The sequence below is a fragment of the Cervus elaphus genome, chromosome 26, assembly GCF_910594005.1.
Source record: "Cervus elaphus chromosome 26, mCerEla1.1, whole genome shotgun sequence".
Classification (NCBI taxonomy): domain Eukaryota; kingdom Metazoa; phylum Chordata; class Mammalia; order Artiodactyla; family Cervidae; genus Cervus; species Cervus elaphus.
The window spans coordinates 37,647,107-37,671,052 of NC_057840.1; the positions used below are offsets into that span (position 1 = coordinate 37,647,107).

At 46.4% G+C, this 23,946-nt stretch overlaps 1 protein-coding gene across 2 annotated transcripts in view; it reads right to left on the minus strand.

The window, feature by feature from the left end:
- CNKSR3 (CNKSR family member 3) overlaps positions 1–23,946 on the minus strand; it is a 103,914-nt gene extending 79,968 nt beyond the window's left edge. The window contains exon 1 of one of the 2 annotated variants that reach the window (XM_043888008.1): positions 23,281–23,943. In XM_043888008.1, coding sequence (XP_043743943.1) covers positions 23,281–23,332 — 52 coding nt within the window. In that variant the 5' untranslated portion in view covers positions 23,333–23,943. Of the gene's footprint in view, positions 1–23,280 lie in introns of both variants that reach the window. The other variant, XM_043888009.1, reaches the window with a different exon arrangement.

Sequence of the window (23,946 nt, forward strand, 5' to 3'; positions counted from 1 at the left end):
AGGCGGATTTTTTTTACCAGCTGAACTATCAGGGAAGCATAGTTATCACCAAAGATGATAATTACCTTCATGACGATGGTTTAGTCACTAAGTCATGTCCAATTCTTTGCCACCCATTGGAGCCCACCAGGCTCCTCTGTCCATGGGATTTCCCAGGCAAGAACACTGGGGTGGATTGCCATTTCCTTCTCCAGAGGATCTTCCTGACCCAGGGGTTGAACTCACATCTCCTGCATTGGCAGGCAGATTCTTTACAGCTGAGCCACCTGGGAAGCCCAATTACCTTCCCTAACCCATAAAACTGTTTTCAGATATTCTGATGACAATTATGTCATTATAAAAGATTGATTTCACTGCATTTACCACTTCCAGGAAGCCTACCACAGCTATTTTTAATAAGACAGCTTTTTCTTAGCTCCTTTGCATTCTCCCTGAATTTCTACGGTTGCTTCTAGGCATTTGTACTTTTCTTTTATCATTAGTCAGTCATAAATGTTCCTTTTCTCCTTGATTCATTATAACATGATTTTAGAAGCTGGAATTTCTATAGCAGAACTGGGATATTACATACTATCTCAAGTTAATTAGTTTCAAAACAGAATATACGAAAAAGGTATCAATATACATGCTACCTTAATAAAATACTTTTTTAATTTTTATTTTATATTGAAGTGTAAGTGATTAACAATGTTGTGTTGGTTTCAGGTGTTTAACAAAGTGATTCAGTTATGCGTATACAAGTATCTGTTCATTTTCAAACTATTTTCCCATTTAGGTTATTATAAAATATCGAGCAGAGTTCCAGCACTATACAGTAGCTAACAAAACACTTTTGCAACATTCCATTCTAAGGCTCTTTTTTTAAAGATGAAGGAGAAACAGGAACACCTTCAGTGATGCAAAAAGAACTGACACTACAGAACTTCCCATTGCTAAAACATATTAGAGAACGATGTGAAATTGATTACAGTAAACGCTATAAAGATCTTCCAAGATACTCAGAAATCACAGGGAAGCAAGCAGGGAGGATAGAAGCAGAAAAACTGGCTGGGGTTTTTAAGTGGTAACTATTAAAAACTAAAATTTTACCTTGTTAAATTATTTTTAAAACCACATTCCACTGAAGGATCACTGTGGACTGTTGAAGATGGAAGCTTTCCCAGAACTGGGTATATGTTTAACCCTGGGAGTGATGTGGCAACGTCCACCACCCAGAACCATCTGGGAAACAATGCCGAGCAAGAGGAAGGACAGCCACGCCCTGCAGAGGTGGGTCCCCATTTGTTGTTTTTCATCCTACCATAATCAAGTCCCATTAGTTTTAAGTATAATCTGCGTGTTCTTCCAGAGTTCAGGACCTCAGAAATGAATACCCACGCAGCCACTTCTGGTAGAGCCAGTGTGATTCATCTGGGCTTGCATCTGAAATGTTCATAGTATGAACTGTTAAGATTTCAGTTATCAACTGCACCAAACTAAAACTGGAAATGGGAGTAGAGGACAGCATTTCTTACATGCTCTAGCATACTTTTGGGTTGCAGGGATGAGGAGACTTTCAAACCCTTGGATGATATTTATGACCACTTTTTTTTCCAAGGCTTTACTTTAAAAAAAAAAAAAAAAAAACTTTTTATTTTATATTGGACTATAATTGAAAAACAGCGTAAGAGTTTCAGGTGTGTGTGTGCATGCTAAGTCACTTAAGTCGTATCCAACTCTTTGCGACCCCAAGGACTGTAGTCCGCCAGGCTCCTCTGTCCATGGGATTCTCCAGGCAAGAATGCTGGAGTGGATTGCCATGCCCTCCTCCAGGGGATCCTCCTGACCCAGGGACTGAACCCACATCTCTTGCATCTTCTGCATTGGCAGGCAGGATTTTTACTACTAGTGCCACCAAGGAAGCCCCAAGTTTCAGGTGCAGAGCCCAGCAAGTCGTCCATACACATACAAGTATCCATTTTCTCCCAAACTCTCCTCCCATCCAGGCGGTCACATTATGACCACTTCTAGAGCGTCAATTCCTACAAATAACTCCGCTATTGCTTTAGCTCACCCACTAGAGTGAAAACTCTGACTCACATAAAGACTACATTATACTCGGAGCTAGGACGGGTCATTAATCATTAATCAGCCTCGGGCAGCAGACTGCAGGTGATAACACACTGAATACCCACAGCTCAAGGTGTGACCTCCAGGCCACACCCCCTCAGCCTCACTTCCTCCAGCTCCCCGGCCCCCTCCTCCTCCTCAGACGCCTTTCCCCTCCAATCCTCACCACCTCCTCCCCTCTCCCACTGCCTGGCAGCCCAACTCCTACCTCTTTTTTCAATCAAGTCAATGTTTTAATAACTTCTTTTTTTTTTTAATGAAGAGTTATGTTCCCTTGTGCTATAAAAGTCTGGTCAATTTCACATTTACAGATCAAAGGAAATAAATACCCAGGAAGCCAAGTTAATTTTTGCACAAAGGCTTTAACTGCTATTTCTCCTTGAGATTCAAGGGTTTCCCATACATTTCGTGTGTGCTCAGTCATGTCCAACTCTTTGCGACCCCACAGACTGCAGCATGCCAGGCTTCCCTGTCCTTCATCATCATCTAGAACTGACTCAAACTCAAGTCCATCAAGTCAGTGATGCCACCCAACCATCTCATCCTCTGTCATCCGCTTCTCCTGCCTTCAATCTTTCCCAGCATCAGGTCTTTTCTAATGAGTTGGCTCTTCGCATCAGGTGGCCGAAGGATTGGAGCTGGAGCTTCAGCACCGGCCCTTCCAAAGAATATTCAGGATTGATTTCCTTTAGGATGGACTGGTTTGATCTCCTTGCAGTCCAAGGTACTCTCAAGAGTCTTCTCCAATAGCACAGTTTGAAAGCCATCAATTCTTTGGCGCTCAGCTTTCTTTATGGTCCAACTCTCACATCCACGCATGACTACTGGAAAAACCATAGCTTTGACTAGACAGACCTTTGTTGGCAAAGTAACCTCTCTGCTCTCTAATATACTGTCTAGGTTTGCCATAGCTTTTCTTTCAAGGAGCAAGCGTCATTTAATTTCATGGCTGCAGTCACCATCTGCAGTAACCCCAAGAAAATAAACTGTCACAGTTTCCATTGTTTCCCCATCTACTTGACCTATTTCCTCCCAAAGGAAGGCCACTCCAAGACATAAAGTCCTCCGTTGACTTCCACCTGCTCAGAAGCATAAACAGGTCCCTGGCGACGCAGCCTACTCCGCACACACCACTCCTCTGGGCTCATCTCTCTCCACACCACCTCTGGACAGACCCAGCACAATCAAGTTCTTTCAGTTGCGAGTAAATTGCATGTCTCTCTGGTTGCCCAGTTTTCTCCCAAATCTTCTCCTTCGCCTCCTCTTTCCCCTTCTCTTTCCCCTCCTCCTTCCTCTAGATCTGGCTACCTTCTGCTCACCCTACAGGTCAGGACTTGGATGTGGTTTCATCCAAGAGCCCTCCGTGCTATGCCCGTTCAATCACTCGATTACTCCTCTGCACTCCTAGGATGCCCTGGAGCTGAAGTGTCTATGCACTTGCCTGTAAACGCCATTCAATAGAAGGTGCCAAAGACACAGGGACCCTATCACTGCACCTACTAGAGACAAAGGATAGGTGTTTGATGAATGTTTGATGATTTACATTTAAAGTTGACTGGTTTATCTCTATCTGCACCAGTTTTCCTGCTGACAAATGGCTTCCACTTCTGGCTGGGCTGTAATAAACATCATTTATACATGATCTCGGGACTTCCGTGGCGGCTCAGACAGTAAAGCGTCTGCCTACAATATGGGAGACCCGGGTTCCATCCCTGGTTCAGGAAGATCTCCTAGAGAAGGAAATGTATTCCCACTCCAGTATTCTTGCTTGAAACATCCATGGATAGAGGAGCCTGTTCAGCTACAGTCCATGGGGTCGCAGAGAGTTGGACATGACTAAGCGACTTCACTTTCACTTTCATACATGATTTCACTGCATTCAAAACATTTCATATCAATCTTATATGAAACAAGGGATTCTTCTGAGGTTTGGGGTCCATCCATAATAAATCTTTTCTACTTAAGTGGGTAAACTATGGAATAACACAAAACCCAGATAGAAAGCCATTTACTCTCATTTCAAAATATATATATACATACATATATACATATATATATATATATATATATATATATATATATATGGAAAAACATGAAGCAGAGAGTGATTCCCAGGAGATCCAGTGGTAAAGAATCCACCTGCCAATGCAGGTGATGCAAGAGACACAGGTTCCATCCCCGGGGAGGAGATCCCCTAGAGGCGGAAATGGCTACCCACTCCAGTCTTCTTGTCTGGAAAATTCTATAGACAAGCGAAGCCTGGCGGGCTACAGTCCATGGGGCCACAAAGAGTCAGACACAGCTGAGCACGCATGCATGAAGCAGAGAGACAGTTTCTACGGAATAACTCTTTCTATATAGAAGCCACTGGTCCATAGTCATTCAGGGAATGAATAGCTTTGTTAGTATTAAAAAGTTAAGAGACTCCATAATCTATGGTGTTCTGTTACCCAGTTAGGGAGGGCGAAACATGTCCCAATTCATCAAATACCTAGTTGCCAGGCCATCGTCTATTCCAAAAGATGGTTACGGATTTTAAACAATTAAAATGCATTCAGAAAATTAAAAAAAATAAAATAAAATGCATTCAGTCCTTATGTCATACATTCGGGAAGTCGCTTTAACACTGCATGGTCTCTCAGGACATCAATGCCTCTTCTCCCATTTGCTCTTGAGTTTTACTCAGACTTTTGCATCCATCAACCCACCAAAACTGTCAAGGTCACTAATCTCTTCCACACACTAAAGACACTGGTGTGTATTCAGTCTCTCCTTACTGGCCCACCAGCAGTACTGGGCCCCACTGACCACTCTTTCTTGTACATCACCCCCCTCCCCACAAATGTCCTTCTATTTACTGGCAGCAACTGGCTGGTTGCTCAACTCCTCCAGTCTTGTAAAGGTGGGGATACCCCAGATTTCCTCTCTTCTCTTCTCTCCCTCTGCCCACTCACTGGGTGATATCATCCAGCCTCAGAGATTTTAATACTGTGTATACCCCTGCTGCTGCTGCTGCCAAGTCGCTTCAGTCACGTCCGACTCTGTGCAACCCCATAGATGGCAGCCGACCAGGCTCCCCTGTCCCTGGGATTCTCCAGGCAAGAATACTGGAGTGGGTTGCCATTTCCTTCTCCAATGCATCAGTTCAGTTCAGTTCAGTTCAGTCGCTCAGCTGTATTCGACTCTGCGACCCCATGAACTGCAGAACGCCAGGCTTTCCTGTCCTTCACCATCTCCTGGAGCTTACCCAAACTCATGTCCATTGAGTCGGTGATACCATCCAACCATCTCATCCTCTGTCATCCCCTTCTCCTCCTGCTCTCAATCTTTCCCAGCATCAGAGTCTTTTCAAATGAGTCAGCTCTTCTCATCAGGTGACCAAAGTATTGGAATTTCAGCTTCCACATCAGTCCTTCCAATGAACACCCAGGACTGATCTCCTTTAGGATGGACATGCTAAGTCACTTCAGTCGTGTCTGATTCTGTGCGACCCCATAGACGGCAGCCCACCAGGCACCTCCATCCCTGGGATTCTCCAGGCAAGAACACTGGAGTGTGTTGCCATTTCCTTCCCCAACGTATACCCCACTGGTCACCAAATGTCTTCCTCGTCCCAAGCTCCCCCATGAATGCACACACACTCATCCAACCACCTGCTTCTTTCAGCAAACCAGTAAGCACTGGACATTTCAAATCCAGATATTCTCTTAACCACCTCCTCCCACACTCCCCCACCTCTCTGTGGATGGCAACTCTGTCCTTCCCACTCCCCAGACCAAAAACATCATGGGTATTGTCGCACACCACCATTTGATTTCTTGGTAAATCCCCTGGTCTTTCAGAACACCCAGGATACGGCCACTTGGAACACCCAGAACGCGGCCACCTCTCACAGAAGGGCCACAGGTAGCGCCGGTCCCAGCATCACCCTTGAGATGATTATTGCCCCAGTGTCTTTTCTTAGTATTATTATTTTGGGGCCATGCTAGGTAATTGTTGCTGCACGGGCTTTTCTCTAGTTGCAGAGAGCAGCGGGCTACTCTCTGGTTGCAGTGAGAGGGCCTCTCATTGCAGCGGCATCTCTTGTTGCAGAGCAGGGGCTCCAGGGTGCACGGGCTTCAGGAGTTGTAGCTCCCGGGCTACAGAGCACAGACTCAATAGTTGTGGTGCGCAGGCTGAGTTGCTCCAAGACATGTGGGATCTCCCCAGACCAGGGATGCAACCCGTGTCTCCTGTAATGGCAGGCGGATTCTTTATCACTGATCCATTCGGGAAGCCCACCGCAGTGTTTTAACTAGCTCCCTGATCCCCGCCGCTTGCTCACTTCTGTCGACTCAACACAGCAACCACGGTAACCTTAAAACGTACATCTGATACCACTCTTTGGCTCCAATCCCTCCAAAGACTCCTCAAATGCCAACTTAAAGCCAAAGCATACATAACGATCCCTACGGCTCTGCACGATGTGGGCCCCCCCTCTCCTCTGACCTCATCTCCTGCTGCTCTCCTCCTGGCTCCCTCTGCTCGAGACACCCTGGCCTCCCTGCTCCCTCCACATGCCAGGACCTGGCCCGTCTCAGAGCATCTTCCCTCTGCCAGGAACATTCTTTCACCCGTTTAGCCGAGGTGCCCACCAAAAGCTTTCCCCTGGTCATCCCAGCAAATGCCGTATGTCCAACGTCCCTCTGCATCCACCTATGGGCCTGGCCCGCAGCCTGTACCACACCCACGTGCTACGAGTTTTCCTTACTGTCTGTCTGCCCCATGAGAACATCAGCTCCAGGAAGATAGGAACGACTCTCTCTTCTTTTCACTGCTGGACCCTCAGTTCTCAGAACAGCGCCTGTACAGAGTAGGCACTTGATACAAATCTGCTGAATGACTGCCTGGTGACTAGCTACCCTCACCAAGCCTGGTGTAAGTACCAGCTAACAGGGCACTCGAGTTAACAGATGGAAAAGTTAAATGCAAAAGAGTTAGAGTTATATTCCTCTTACCATGGCCTAGCGACACGACTTCATCCAAAACTTTATTTCCAGAGCTACACCTAATGTGAAAGACATGTGGCATCATTTCAGAATACCAGGTAGTGCCGTTAGTATTTAAAAGTCACAGTTTAGAAATGAACAGATTTTAAGAGAAATGTCAGGCATGTAGAATACCAGGCAAGATGTTGTAAGAAAGATCGCCTATCATTTTATGGTGGTGTTAAGTCACTCAGTCGTGTCCCACTCTTTGTGATCCCACAGACTATAACCCGCTAGGCTTCTCTGTCCAGAAGGATTCTCCAGGCAAGCATACTGGAGTGGGTTGCCATGCCCTTCTCCGGAAGATCTTCCTGACCCAGGAATCGAACCTGGGTCTCCCACAATGCAGGCAGATTCTTTACTATCTGAGCCACCAGGGAAGCCCCACCGTATTACAGTGGTTCCTGTTGAGTAAAGAATCTATTAGCTTTACCTGAAACTCACAGAAAAGATCGTATCTACTTCTAAGGGCTGGTAAAGCCAATGACGAATAAGAAAACAGGTCATGTCACGCCTGTGGAGGACAGACCTGTCATCCCCTTGAGTGCCAGGCCCTGGACAAGACCTACACACCCTTGGCACTCTTCCAGCCGCTGTCATGCAAAGGAGCCACTAATCTCAGGGAACCAGCTCCTCAACCCACACGGGAATGGCAGCCAGAAACGCTGATCTCACTAAGCGTTGAACAAGACTGAAGCGATTCCTCTAAGATGCATTTTTTGCACTGAGCACTGACTGGCTCTCCACTGACATGCTGTCCTGCAGGGCTCTAATCTTCTCCTCGTGTGCCGTTCTTAGACTGCACCGTACCGAAATAATTCAGGGTGTCAAATTCATGTGTATTGCATCATTTCACACTCAAGGTGGAGGACCTAAATTTCCGCTAACACTCTCCTATTTTAACACATTCCGTGTGCCAACCTGCATGATATTTACACCTCATTAAAACATGAGACGATCAGAGTGCCGCTGTGAGGGAGGGCACTGTGTTTTCTGGAGTGTTTGAATCATGCGAGATGCTGGGCCCGTGCAAAAGATGTCTCCTCTACAAACCGGATCGGCTTTTGAGGGTGGTACCTGGAAGGTGCGCTCACTCCCAAACCCACAGAGCAGCTGTTTCCAGAATTCCACAGACTCCAGTGAGGCACGGCCATGCTACGGCAGGCAGACACGAGTGGTCCCCTGCTCTCCACCCCCACGAGCAGACCTTGCCAAGGTTTCAGGACCGCTCATGGGCCATGCCTCTCTCAACAGCTCTTCCTCCCATCCCCCCTCAAGACCCCTGGTCTTACACAGGCCTCTTCAACTCTCTCCAAGAGGCCAGCTCAAATGCCTCCTGGAGCTGGTCTCAGACTCCAACCACTCCTCCATCCAAAGCCCACCCCCCAACACCCCACAGTTCTGCCAGCATTATGCCTCCTTTCAAACCCCTGTATTACTTCTCCATTATCCACTGAATTAACAACAAACTTCCTAAAGGCCAGTGGCTCTCAAACTGTCGTTTATAACTGGTCTTTCTGTTCCTTGCACGAAGCAGAGGAACTGGTACCAAAAAGGAAATCTACATATTTTTTCATTTTAAATTTTCAAAAAGAATAAATAGTAGAAATAAACACTTAATGAAAGTTTAACAAAAGATGATCCATAATGAACATGTGTATGTATTTATATAAACACAGCCTGTATACTTACACTTACGTGTGTGTGTTTACACACACATATACACACTGTTCATTCACAAATGGATTGTTTATTTACAAAGCAAGCTGGAAAGCTGAAATATCCTGAAACCTTTGTCGTGAAGTTTTGTGGATTGCATTTTGGGGTGAGCACTGCCCCAGTTTAAGCACTAACACTACTGCTTTTCCTGCGTGTCTCCCAATTCAGAACACCGGGAAGATAGGCAGACCCTGAGTAAACTGGTAACTCTTCAAAGACAACCACAAAAGCCAGCAGAGAAGTTAGGAGCAAATGCCTTATTTCAGGGCATATGCTTTATTTTATATGTAAAATCTTACTATACAAACAGAAACACTTCCTGTCAGGCACCAATACCACCATCCCAGTGGCAAAGTAAACTCAATCCAGAGAAGCCAAATTCCTGTTTTCACACTGAAGAGTAACTACTCAATGGTCTGCTGGGCTCATCAAGGCATTGGTATTTCTGGCTTAATAATACTTGTAGGGAATTACATATTACAATCCTAGAAATAAGAGAATTAGTTAAGTAGCAAAATGAAACTAAAGATAACAGATAGGCTAAATAATTAATGGACTGCTACGTAGCTAAGTGTATTCACATCTTATATGTCTGTTTCTCACTAAGACAATTAACATCTGACCACCACTGTCCACAGGCTTCCCAGACGGCTCAGTGGTAAAGAATCCACCTGCCAATGGAGGAGACATGGGTTCAATCCCTGGGTAGGGAAGATCTCCTGGAGTAGGAAAAGGCAACCCACTTCAGTATTCTTATGTGGCAAATTCCATAGACAGAGGAGCCTGGAGGGCCATAGTCCATGGGATCACAAAAGAGTCGGACACAACTGAGTGGCTGAGGATGCACACACAGCTGTCTATGGGAGAATCAGCACACTAGCCCATAGACATGTGACGTTTGGCCTATACCAAAAAAAAAAAAAACAACAACTGTTGACAGATTCCTAAAAACTAGAAAATGACACAAATAAAGCCAGACAGCCAGCTTCATTCGAAAACAACAAGAACAACAAAAAATCAGAAGATTCTGGAAACTGCAGGTTCATCGTCAGCAGAGACTGAGTAGCACATGTATCTGTGGGTTTGCCACAGTCTCCACCACTCCCTGCTGCTCACTTGCCCCCACATTTCAATTTCTGCCATTGCCTCCAGGCCCCTGTAGGCATCCAAGTCCGCAACTCTTGTTGCAAGTCTCAGCACCGCCCCTGGTCCTCAGGGTTCACTTCTGTAGCAGCTTTTTACTTCTGGATTCTCCTGGCCTTTGTCAGCTGCAGGAGGGAGCTCTCAAACTCCACCTGCACTGCCTCCTGTCCACCGGCCTAAAACAAAAGAGCTTTTCACCTTGGACTGCAACATGTTTGCCACTGTTTTCTGCTTTTTCTTTCCCTCCCTGACCTTTACAACTGCAGGGCTTGTTCAAAGCCAGCACGCTCAATGAAAGAGAAAAACTATCCTTTCTCCCTCAAAGTGGAATGGCGGAGGAGGTGTCACATTCTGCTCCTGCCTGAGAACCAGGCCTGGAAATCCCACACAAAAACCTAAACAGGTGCTGCCTGACCGTAAAACATTCCCCTCATTCTGTGTCTTCCTGGGGCTGAACACTCACCTGGGTGAGGTTCACGACCAAAGGATCCCCTGGGCCTGGGGTGGTGCAACTGGCTAGAAGCCCAGAGGTGCAAAGGCTTTAACCCTTCCCTGCCCACTCTGTGGAAAGGACGCTTATAGACCTCGTTGCATGGACACACCTACTGAAATATGTAACAACTGTCCCTACTAGAAAAGTTCTCTTTCCTAATCAACCGTTATGTACTAGCTGAAAACCAGCTGGAGACAAGAATTATGGAGGATGGTCTGACATACATCATTTATGGTTCCACACGAGTGGTACACATCGGTGGTTCTCGAATTTTAGCCAGCACCAGAATCAGTGACCGACTGGTTAAAACAGAGCTTCCTGCATCCTACCCCCAGAGTTTCTGAATCTGTGGCTCTCAGATACGGCCTGAGAATTTACATGTCTAAGCTCTGATGTTGAAAAGGGAAGGTGAATGGATAAGCAACCAGGCCCTACTATATAGCACTGGAAATTATACTCAATATCCTGTGATAAACCTGAATGGGAAAAAAAAAACATGAAAAAAATGTGTATATACATATACCTGAGTCACTCTTCTGTACAGCAGAAATTAAATACAACATTGCAAATCAACTATATTTCACTAAATTTTTTTTTAAAAACCTTACGCTTAATTAAATTAAAACAGGATCCAGCTTTTAAATATATACATTTGTTTAAAACAAAAAGTAGATTGCAGTTTGGAAGGACTAAAACAAAAAAAGAAAAAGAAAGTTCAAGGGCAGTGGTGACAAGACATTGAGCCACATTATGCTTACTTCTTGTAAACGTCAGGAACCAGGGACAATTGTCACAGATTTACAGGTGCTCATTAAGTATCCCAACTAAGTGGCCCAGTGGTAAAGACTCTGCCGGCCAAGCAGGAGACCCAGGTTCGATCCCTGGGTTGGGAAAATGCCCTGAAGTAGTAAATGGAAACCCATTCCAGTATTCTTGCCTGGGAAATCCCATGGACAGAGAAGCCTGGTGGGCAACAGTCCATGAGGTCGCAAAGAACTGGACACAACTGAGTGACTAAGCACATAGTAAGAATTAGTGTTTCTCCACCTCTGAAAAGAGTCTTTCTTTGCATATCAGCTTTAGATGAGATTCTTAAACCTGGCTGAGGAGTTCAGTTCAGTTGCTCAGTCAAGTCTGACTCTTTGTGACCCCATGGACCACAGCATGCCAGGCCTCCCTGTCCATCACAACTCCTGGAGTTTACCCAAACTCATGCCCATTGAGTCGGTGATGCCATCCACCCATCTCATCCTCTGTCATCTCCTTCTTTTCCAGCCTTCAATCTTTCCCAGCATCAGGGTCTTTTCAAATAAGTCAGTTCTTCACATCAGGTGGCCAAACTATTGGAGTTGCGGCTTCAGCATCAGTCCTTCCAATGAATATTCAGGACTAATTTCCTTGCAGATGGGCTGGTTGGATATCCTTGCAGTCCAAGGGACTCTCAAAAGTCTTCTCCAACACCACAGTTCAAAAGAATCAATTACTTGGCACTCAGCTTTCTTTATAGTCCAACTATTACATCCATACATGACCACTGGAAAAACCATAGCTTTGACTAGATGGACCTTTGTTGGCAAAGTAATGTCTCTGCTTTATAATATGCTGTCTAGGTTGGTCATAACTTTTCTTCCAAGGAGTAAGTGTCTTTTAATTTCATGGCTGCAATCACCATCTGCAATGATTTTGGAGCCCAAAAAAATAAAGTCTCTCACTGTTTCCATTGTTTCCCCATCTATTTGCCATGAAGTGACAGAACCAGATGCCATGATCTTAGTTTTCTGAATGTTGAGTTTTAAGCCAACTTTTTCACTCTCCTTTCACTTTTATCAAGAGGCTCTTTAGTTCTTTTTCACTTTCTGCCATAAGGGTGGTGTCATCTGCACATCTGAGGTTACTGATATTTCTCCCGGCAATCTTGATTCCAGCTTGAGCTTCATCCAGCCCATTGAGCTTCATCCATCATCATTTCTCATGATGTACTCTGCATATGTTAAATAAGCAGGGTGACAATATTCAGCCTTGACGTACTCCTTTTCCTATTTGGAACCAGTCTGTTGTTACATGTCCAGATCTAACTGTTGCTTCCTGACCTGAATACAGATTTCTCAAGAGGCAGGTCAGGTGGTCTGATATTCCCATCTCTTTGAGAATTTTCCACAGTTTGTTGTGATCCACATAGTCAAAGGCTTTGGCATAGTCAATAAAGCAGAAATGGATGTTTTTCTAGAACTCTCTTGCTTTTTTGATGATCCAACGGATGTTGGTAATTTGATCTCTGGTTCCTCTACCTTTTCCAAATCCAGCTTGAACATCTGGAAGTTCATGGTTCACGTACTGTTCATGTACTTTTGAAGTCTGGCTTGAAGAATTCTGAGCATTACTTCACTAGCGTGTGAGATGAGTGCAATTGTGCGGTAGTCTGAGCAACAGTATGAAAAGGCCTAGGGGTGCTTGTAACCAAGTCACTTCATACCATCTGCCTCTCGATGTCTTACCAGCAAGGAGTATTTGTGTTTTTTATTTAATACTTATTACCAACAATTTTAGCTTTTAGTGTAGACAGTCGTTTTCATAAACCCTACTCACAGGTGTATCACCTGATCACAGCGAGTTTAAGATTCCAGCTGGAATCCATACAAAGACGGTGCTGACAATATCAATGGTGCTTCGTGAAGTCTGGTCCCACTCCACACAGTAAGCTAGTTTTTCTGTTTCAAAGGTCATATTCCAGGTAGACTTTTGACTTGCTTCTCTCCAAGACATGGTAATATAAAATTACTCTGAGAACACAAAAGTCTGTTCAATTAACATAGGTTAAAGTTAGAAACACATAAACACACACTCACTCACGTACACACACATCCACTCCTAAACCCCAAACTTCTGAATTTCCCCTCTGCTGCAAATCTCTGAAAATAGGAAATAGAATACTTCCTTTCACTAAAAGGTCTTCCTCAGGAAGGCATGATTCATATGGTCATGCTCACCGCCCCTTTTCTGTCTGATGACACAGGGGGGTTTCCTCTAAAAGCCCGAAAGATACTCTCCTTAAAGGGGTGGGGCTGACATCAGGTGTGTGAGGTAAAGCTTCTAGGTTATTCTAATATAAACCTGTGCTACTGTGCTAAGCCGCTTCAATCAGGTAAAACTCATTGCGACGCTACGGACCATAGCCCGCCAGGCTCCTCTGTCCATGGGATTCTCCAGGCAAGAATACTGGAGTGGGTTGCTGTGCCCTTCTCCAGAGGATCTTCCCAACCCAGGGATCAAACCTGGGTCACCCGCATTACATTTTTTACCATCTAAGCCACCAGGGAAACCCATGAATACTGGAGTGGGTAGCCTATCCCTTGTCCAGGAGATCTTCCGGACCCAGGAATTGAACTGGGGTCTCCTGCATTTCGGGAGGATTCTTTATCAGCTGAGCTGCCAGGGAAGCCCCAGTATAAACCTGAAGCAAAGTGAAGTGAAGTCACTCAGTCGTGTCCGACTCTTTGCGACCCCATGAACTGTAGCCCACTAGGCTCCTTGGTCCATGTGATTTTCCAGGCATGAATACTGGAGTGGGTTGCCGTTTCCTTTTCCAGGGAATCTTCCCGACACAGGGGATCAAACCCGGGTCTCCCGCATTGTAGGCAGACGCTTTACTGTCTGAGCTACCAGGGAAGCCCTACCAACCTTCAATTCTCTCCCACTCACTCCTTCCTTGTTGATAAGTAATGCATTGCGATTTTTTTTTTAATGTGTTCAACTCTCACCTGTTGAAAATTTCTCAAAATACCATCTGCTCAATCAAAAATATGGTGACTCAATTTTGTAAAGTAAAATTATGATAGTCTTTTAGTGGAGCAAAATATTTTCCATTAGATCTATTGATCAGCTTCCTTTGACTCAACTATTTTCAAGTTTTCATACAAAAAGCTTTCTGATTTTTACAACCTACTGAATTCTAAGGAACTGTTTTGCTCTAGTAAACACAACTGCCTCTGCCCTCCTGATCCCAGGTTAAAAACTGTTCAATCAGTCATTTGATGTCAAAGAAAACAAACTAGGCTAAGTCCACTTTCACAAAAACCCTATTCATAGATGAATAAACAGCCTCAGAAACTGTAGCTCCCAGCAAAATGTGCCAGAAGAGAACAATGACGTGAACAAAGCATGTGAACGCAGAAAGAAGGGTTGCACCCTCCCTTTTAAATGACAAGAGAGTAATCAGGATGAGGGGAGAGGACGGGGAGCTCTTAAACCTGGCAGAGAAAGCAAAAAAAAAAAAAAAAAAAAAAGAATCTACATCCCAGTTTCAAAGATAATTCTTAAATTATCCAGATGTGATGTTACCGGTGAACCAACTGTACCTAGAACTTGGCTTCTCAGATGCTGGAGTCACCAATACCTTCAACCAAGATAGTAATAGTGTCATCTCCAGAATATCGCAGCACCTTCCAGCGGGGCTCCCTAAACTCATTTCTGCCTCGAGAATCCAAATCAAATCAAGTCACTCCCTTGCTTTCGACAGTAACTAGAAAATATCGCAAATGCCTAAGACGTGTAAGACCCTCCATGATCTGACCGCTGTGTCTCTCTCTCACCCCAACCCCATCCAGCACAGCCCGGCTGTCCTTGCTCTTCATGACTCCACCGTGCTTCTGCTCCTCAAAGGCTCCAAGCCTCAGGGCCTTTGCACTGACTGTTCCTCCGCCTACAATGGCCCTCCCCCTAATTTTCCAGTGACTGGTTCCTTCTTGCCTTTCATACCCAAGTATCGTCTTCTCAGAGGAAGACACCATCCAAAGAAGCCTCCCAATCAGTCATGCTCCTTCACCTCTCTGCTTCACTCTCTTCTCAGTGCTGATCACGACTAGATATTTTCTTGGTCATCTGCTTTGCTTTGGTGGGGGTTTTGTTATTGTTGTTCGTCATCTCTACTTCTACCCCATTAAAGTGGGCACCCAGCTGGACCCCTGCACCTAAAACACAGACGGATCTCCAGCGCCTGGAACTAGAGGTGCTAAATTCCACAATGCTTGGAACTTAGTAGGTCCTCAGCAGACACGACTGAAGCAACTTAGCAGCAGCAGCAGCAGCAATCTGTTATTGAATGAATGAAATTCTCTTTTTACTCAGCATGGAATTTGACGTCAAGCAAAGTGTTCTTCCTGAGCTCTCTCCAAGAGAGCCACGACTAAACCTTTCCATGGAACCACCTTCCTACAGGACACGTGATCAATTGTTCAGTCGTGACCAACTCTTTGCAACCCCTTGGACTGTAGCCCCCCAGGCTCATCTCTCCACGAGATTTTCCAAACAAGAATACTGGAGTGGGTTGCCACTTCCTCCTCCAAGGGATCTTCCTGACCAGGGATCTTCCTGACCCAGGGATTGAACCCGCGCCTCCTGCGTCCCTGCATTGGCAGGTAGATTCTTTACCACTAAGCCACCTGGGAAGCCCCCTAAAGGACACACAAGGTCCCCAAAGGAAGTGAGAGAAAAGTGCCCAAGGAAATAACGAGGAGAAGGCAGAGAAGGAAGTTAACTCACCACCTATCTGTCAACACAGAGGAGGATGGAACTGTCATAAAATATTAGTAAATGTGAAAGATGATGATCAGTCACAACAGAATAAAATATTTAAGCAATAATAACCCAATTACAGTACATATTAACTTGGAGTCATTATAAGTTAATCAATAACGAGTTTGTGAACACGTATATGCCATACATTATGCAAAATGGTTTGTAACGTTACCTCTTTTAATTCTAATAAAAACACTCTGAGTTAATTAGCAGTCCCATTTCACAGATGAGAAAACTCAGGCAAGCTTTGGGAAGATAAGATACTTACCCAAGTTTTCAAATCAGTTACTGTCACATACAGAATCTGAATCCAGATCTATTTTATCCCAAACCATGTGTATGATTCACCAGGCCTGATCTCTCCCATAGCAGTTACAATGAAAAAGCTGTGAGGAATCAAAGGCAAGCAGGAAATGAAGCCATAAAAATCGCAGGTGCTGTTGAAGAAAGTTAAAGGTATATATGGATGGATGGATGTTGTTCCCTCAAATAGAAATGTTAATTGTAACAGACAAAAAAACCCTACCATATGACACTCAAAATAAAATAAAATAAAAATCAGATTAAGAGAGTCAAAAAGTGAAATGACTGATTCCATTACGGAGCTGCATTCTGAAACAATACAACACAGTCAACAAACTACAATAAAAATAAGTAACTGGCAAGAAGTGTCTCAAATGCTAAAAGGTCAGGCCCAAAATATGTAGGGTTCTACTCAAGCTGTGAAATAAAAAAAGAAAGAAGGAAAGAGAAAGAAAAGGAATGTATCCCCTGAGTGGAAACCCTGAAGCAATCCTCAGGAAATAGAAAAGTCAAAAGTTCTTTGAAGTTGCCCCTCCGATCACTTGTTGATGGAGAGAATGAAAAGCACCATCTTGGCCAGAGGAGGCACAGGGGCTGCACAGAACAAGGGAACAAGAAGTCTGCGGGGTCTGGCCTTCTGAGCTGGGACAACTCATTTCATGTCCGAAGCCTCTCTCCTCATTTATGGTAGAGGGATACCTTCACTGTGCCCCTCTGGGGCTTGTGAAAATGTCAGAAGAGCTCGGGTAAATAAAACCTGCTTTAAAGCCTAGCTAATAGCTAAGCCTGGAGAAGGAAGTGGCAACCCACTCCAGTACTCTTGCCTAGAGAATCCCGTGGACAGAGGAGCCTGGTGGGCTGCTGTCCATGGGGTCGCACAGTCAGACATGACTGAAGTGACTTAGCATGCATGCATGCACTGGAGAAGGAAATGGCAACCCACTCCAGCGTTCTTGCCTGGAGAATCCCAGGGACAGAGGAGCCTGGTGGGCCGCCGTCTATGGGGTCGCACAGAGTCGGACACGACTGAAGCGACTCAGCAGCAGCAGCGGCAATGGCTAAGCCAGGGGTGAAAACCCCAGAAACCTCACGAGACGAGAGCAAAGAGGAAAAGGAGTTGAGGACACGGATGTCCCAGAGCTGGAACACAACAGGCTAGAAATGAACAAACATCGAGGTGGTGACACAGAAGCAGCGAGACAGAAAAAAGATGCACCCACAGCTTTCCGCAATGATGTGAACGCATAAGGGTGGCGTGCAGGGGCGGCCTGAACAATCTCCACCAACAGAGAGCTCAGACACCCGGTCTCGATGTGCTTCCAAACTTTGAGACCTGCCCTGAAATGACATTCAGTGTCATTTTCCAGCAACAAATAAGTCTCCCTTCAAAATCATCTAAGTTTGGTGAACCTGGTGCAATCGCAGATGGTATGGCCCAGTGATTGGCCAAAAGGCCATCTCATCCCCCTGAGTCCACCTGAGGATCTTAAAAGCACACTTCAACCACACATACCCACGGCCACTCCCTGACACCCTTCCTACTACTTACCTTAAAAAAAAAATATGTTGTTATGAGAACGCTTCATGTCCCATGAAATATGGAAGAAAGCTCAAGAGAGATGTCTCATTCAGTTTGCAGAGAAGAAACTGATGCTGTTGCTAGGTGGCACTTATAAACATAAACACACACCCTAAGATTGCTTTTCTGCTTTAATTAGTGGCCAAGTCAAGCACCCTGAAATTAAGTGTCATCCCTGGGGAACTTAAATAAAACAGATGGAGCCCAAGTCTGATCAGACAGCGGGACCTGCCAGCGAAGGAAGAAAATGCAGTGGCTGCTAGAACAGAGCTCTCCAGCCACAATGAGCACACGGATCACCAGGGCCTCTTGTTAAAATGCAGATTCTGAGTCAGCAGGCTTGTAGCTTCTGCATCTCTAACAAGCTCCCGGGTGATTCGGGTGCCACGAGTCTTGGACTAGGCGCCAGACAGGGGTCCACAGTCCAAAGCAAGAGCCAGTCCTAACGCCATGGTCACTGGAAGTCCAGTTACTGCAAGAAAAGAGTTGAGAAAATACGGTTGGAACTTATTTCCCAAAGAGGGCTCATGATGTTGGCGAGAAGCCCCTATTATCACACGGCAAACCAAGAATCTTCCCCTGATTAGTGATGCTGAGCATCTTTCCATATACTTGTTGGGCATCTATGTGCGTCTTGTCACTTTTTATTGTTTCTGCATTTTAGTATTTTTAAAAGAAATTTGCCTGAGATGAATTAAGTCTTCCATATGCTTTTTTTCTAATATTTTCAAGTTTACTCTTCTTAATTAAGCTTTAGCTACACCTAGAATTTACTTTGCACATAGGATGCAACAGTATTGTTATGAGTATAAAATGTAAAGAATTTAATAAAATATCAACGTAGAAAAAGCCAAGGGGGAAGGGGGCAGGAAACAAGAACCTTCTTGACCAGCTACAAGTCCCACCCCGGGTTCCCTGCGTGCTTGGCAGAGAAATCTCCATGACACCGACTCGTATCCCTGAATGGTAAGAATCAACCTTTTGACAGAAGGCTGCTCAGAGAGAACAATTCATGTCCTGGAGCCATAGGATTAAAGAGGAGAGGAAGCAATAAAACAAGGAGTAGTAATATAAGAGCTTAAATAAGCTCAAACCGGCAGAGGAGATACCAGGAATCTGATTCCACAGCCCCTACTCACATCTCTAAGTTCCAATACCTGGTATAAGCCACAGAAGTAATGAAATAATGGAGCAGAAAAAGGTGTTTAGAGCATCACCGCCTATCAACATGGGGCCAAACACTGCATCTCTCTGCTTTAGTTTCTTTGTCTTTACCGTGGGCTAATAATGGTTCCTACACCTCTCTGGGTTTTCTGAGGATGAAATGAGGAAGCCTAAATGAAGTACATGGCCCACTGTCTGATATATAATAAATGCTTCAGTGAATGTTTTTCTACTATTATGATTAAGAAAACTCTATGGCTGGAGTCCAGGAGATAGAACTGGCAAGAAATTGGAATAAAGCAAAGAGTTCTTGACCCATGGCCAAATGGTAGACCTACAGCTGCCAAAAGAAAAGGACCTTCCTTTTTCAGCAACCCTAGAGGCTAAAGGAAGAAGAATCAGCTAACTGGAACCAGGATGACAAAGAGCCTGGGATCCGGACGGCACCACGAAGCCCCCATGAAGTCCTAAACTCCCTATCCCCAGACTTCTTTGACAAGGAAAAACCACAACTCATTTGGTTAGTCCACCAAAAACTGGGTTTTCTGTTACACACAGCTGACCTTTTTTCTTGCCTGATACGTGTTGTAAAAGCTCATTTGCTTTGCAAAATCCTTTACCAAATCATCTGGAAGGCATGATGCCATGAAATGATGAAGTGATATGACTCACAAATAACTTTCCTGACACATACAGAATAGGGAGAATAAGACACACACAGCAGATGAGTCTCCCGCACTAACATATAAAAGAGAACTCTTGGTGGGGCTTCTGATGGTCTCCTCATCAGTATGGTAAAGATGCTGACAGTCCTCTAGGGGTGACCCTGGGAAGAACCTCATGAGAAGATGGAAGGAAACGAAGCCAAACCATCTGTGGTCAAACACTTCTCAGCTGTGTGCCAATGGTCAGGGCACTTAACTTTCCTGTGCCTCCATGTTCTCAGCTGCAAAATGGAAATGACAGCTCCTGCCTCAGGGTGCTTACGTATTTAAGGGAGCTAACACATGTACAATGCTTAGACCTGTGCTAACACTCACTGAGTGTCACTAAAATTCTGGTACAGTTTCCCTGGTGGCTCAAAAGGTAAGGAATCTGCCGGCAATGTGGAAGACCCAGGTTCAAGCCCTGGGTTGGGAAGATCCCCTGGAGAAGGGAATGGTAACCCACTTCAATATTCTTGCCTGGAGAACTCCATGGACAGAGGCGGCTGGCGGACTACAGTCCATGGGGTCACAAAGAGTCAGACATGACTGAGCGACTAACACTTTCACTTCATTTCACTTCTCTACTAATATTTCAACACTGGTGGTGGTAGTGCTAGCGATTAACAAATGAAAATAGTAACAATAATAAAAACCAGATGAATTACTTCATTCTGTAGACATCAACCTTTTTCCTAATGTATGCATCTGCCTAATAACATCAGCAAGAAAGCAAGCTATAGATTGCGGTTGGATTTAGACAGTTTTAAATCTAAGGCTTTCTCCAGTGCTCACCATCACCGCTGCCACACTCACGCAATGCCAAGAGTGGTAAAGTCTACATGAAGAGCTGCTTATCAGTAGGATGTATTTATAAAATGGGGGTTGGGTAGAAAGGTTAACAAAGACAGCTAAAAATAGTCATATAAGCAAACAAGTTTGCATAAGCCAACAGTTCATTAAAAAGTCAATACTTTCACATCATGACTCTTGAGAAATATGCAAGTAATGTGTCAAGCAATTTGGGAGAATGTAGCCTCTTGTTTAAGACTTGGCTACACACTTGCTCTTTCTATCTTTTCTAGATTCTAACACGGAAAGTATCCGGGTCATTCTATGGGGCTGCACCTAAGGGTCTAAAGGGCACAAGCATTTTGTACAAAGTTGCCAAGTAGCAGCCACAGGTATGTACCCTAATCAGCATCCAGTGCTCCAGAAATCAAGACACTGAAAACTGAACCACCCATAACTTCTCTTGCAGGCCAATAGGGAACTTCCGCTCAATGAAAGCAGTCTCAACTAAGTCACAACGTCAGAGCAGCAGGATCCCAAAAGCAGTTTAATCTGCTCTGCCTTTTAAATGCTAAACAAGCATAATAGATTGTGAATTTACACTTCTCTCCCAATCCCAAAAGGGACCAAAAAAAAAAAAAAAGACAGAAATCTTGAGGGTGTGAAGACCTCACTCCAAAATCCCCCTGTGTGCCTGTTACCGCTTTTCTGGTTGTACATTATCAGGTAGGCTGGCAACTGCTCAGGAAAGCCAAAGAGTGGTAAGTTTAACCCTTTCTTTCACTCCGGCGCAATACTGTCCACGGAAATACAATGGGAGCTGTACAAGTCAGCCGTTTGTGTAACTTTACATTTTTCAGGAGCCACCTTTCAGAAGGTAAAAATACACAGGTGAAATTAACTTTAGTAATAAACTTTATTTACCCCCAATGTCAAAATATTATCATTTCGACATGTAATGAGTATTAAAAAAACTAGTAATGAGATAGCTTATATGCTATTTTTCACCCTAGTGTATATTTCACAGCACAGGGCAATTCGGACCAGCCATATGTCAAGAGCCCAAGGCCCATGAGTGACTACTGGCTACCATATTAGACAGAGCAGCTCTCCAGATCAAAAACTGATGTCATCAATTTTTCAGGTTGCTTCTCTGATGGACACGATGGTAAAATAGGCCAACCACCTCAGGCCAGGCAAGTCACTAGACAAGGGACCTAGTAGTATCTTGGATGGGGGAACACATCCCATTTCAAAATAGCATCTGGGTCTCTACAGATTTTATGTTTTATATTAAGCACAGACATTGTTAGTTACACATTACTCCACATAGAAGTATTTGGTGTTTTCATCTTCGTTTTAAGTAAGAACCCCCCAAATTTTGGTCCCTGGACAAACCTCTTCTCAGGAGAGAGTGTATCCTGTCCCTTCTCCCAGAATGAATGGTCAGACATTCCCCCCGCTGACACCCCACATCTCCCACACGTCTGGGACGCCCCATTGCACATGGTCTGTGTGTACTCGGCAGGCGGGAGAAATGAGATGCAGAGATGACCGGTGTTGGAGATGCTGCAGCCATGGGTGAGACAGTTAGAAAGATGACCTGATCTTACCCGCGTTACCTACCTCTCCGGCTTACGGATGACCAAGGGCAATAACAGAGAAGAGCTCTTAGCCAACTGTAAAGCGCTACCCAATTCTAGTTATTATTATTGAGAAAGGACACCATTCCTCACCTGAAAGAGCAGATAGAAGAAAGAAAACAAAATAGTAACTTGACACAGAGAGATGCTGAGCTGGGCGGGGGTTGCGGAACCCACGAAAACACGGGGTGTTCTTGGCGGACCCGTTCTCTAGACAGGGTTCAGAGAGGCTTGAGGAACCTCTATCACTTTTGCTTCAAAATCGTGGGAGGTACTTAACAGGAAGAGTGACAGCTGACAGTCCAAGTCCGCAGACTCGGTCCACCACCCCCGGCCTGTCCTCGTCCCCAAAGACGGCGTAACTCAGGATAATGGTTCCACGCAGACTTCTTCCCAGGGTTTAAATGTGGCCTAGGACTGCGGCGCCAGCGGGGGGTACTGGCGCCTTTCCGGAGCAAAAGTCACCGAGTCCCGGGGAGTCTGGCTCCAGGCTTCTCGCCGGCGCGAATACCTCAGTGCTGGCTCGGGTGCTGCCCTGTCTCCTTCTCCAACAAAAACAGAGAGGCTCGCCGGGCCGCCGGAGTCTCCCCGTACCTGTCCAACCGCCTCTTCACGCGGCGAACTGCTCTGGGCAGGCGGCGTTTTTACGAGGTCCGAGGGGGGTCACCCACACAAAGGCGCCTTGTGCCTCTGCGCTCCCGGGTGGGCGGCCGGGACGCCGGGCTCCGCACCCGGGCAGGGCAAGGCGGGCGCCCCGGCCCGACATCCGCGCCCCCAACCCTCATCCTCCATTCAGAGGCCACCCGTACCCCCCGGGTTTAAAGATGAGGCTCCCCTCGGCTGGGCACAACCCGCAGCCCCGAAAGCGGGCACCAGGGCCACGGGCGCAGAGAAGTTTGCAGGCTCACCGCGCTGCGCTCTCAAAGCTTCTCGCCTGCAGCAGGGGCTGAGCACCCCCTCCCCGATCCCAGCTCCCCGCCGGCCCGATCCCCCGGGCTGGAGACGCCGGGGAACCCCCAGGCTCGCTCACCTCTAGTCCAGTCCACCACTTGTTTGGGGCTCCACTTGGTCACGGGTTCCATGGTAGAGGGCCGGGCACCCAGCGGGGCTGGAGTCGGCGGTGAAGTCCTGCTGCCCGCGCCCGTAGCCCCCTCCCGGGAGGGCGCGCCCCACGGCCGGTCCCCGCGCCCAAGCGCCCTGTCAAGGGTGCATGGCCGCCGCCGTCAGCGGGGCATCCCAGCACGGCTCGGCCCGGGCGGCGCTGCCCGCTCCCCGGCGCACGGGACAGCGGCGCGGCTCCTCCTCCGGCCGCCACCGTCCAGCTGCAGCTCCGCCTCCTCGTCCCCCGCGGCCGCCGCCGCCGCTGGGACCCCAGACACAGCTGCCGCTCCTAGGCGACGGCCGCTGCGGCGACGCGGGGCAAGGAGTCCAGATTCCGCCGGCCTCGGTTGCGAGCGCTGGACCTTTCCGCCGCCCCTCCGCGCCCCCGGGCCGGCACCGCTGCCTCCGGTTCCCGGACCGAGCGCTCGGCTCCCCGTCCAGCTCCTCCTCTGGGCGGCTGAGCTCTCCGGGGTCCCCGATCCTCGCGCGCCGGCGTCCCGAGCCTTCCCGCCCGCAGGTCCCACCTCCTGCGCCTCCCGGGAGGGCCGCACCGGGGCTGGGAGGAGCGCAGAGCCCGCGCGCTCGGGTTACAAAG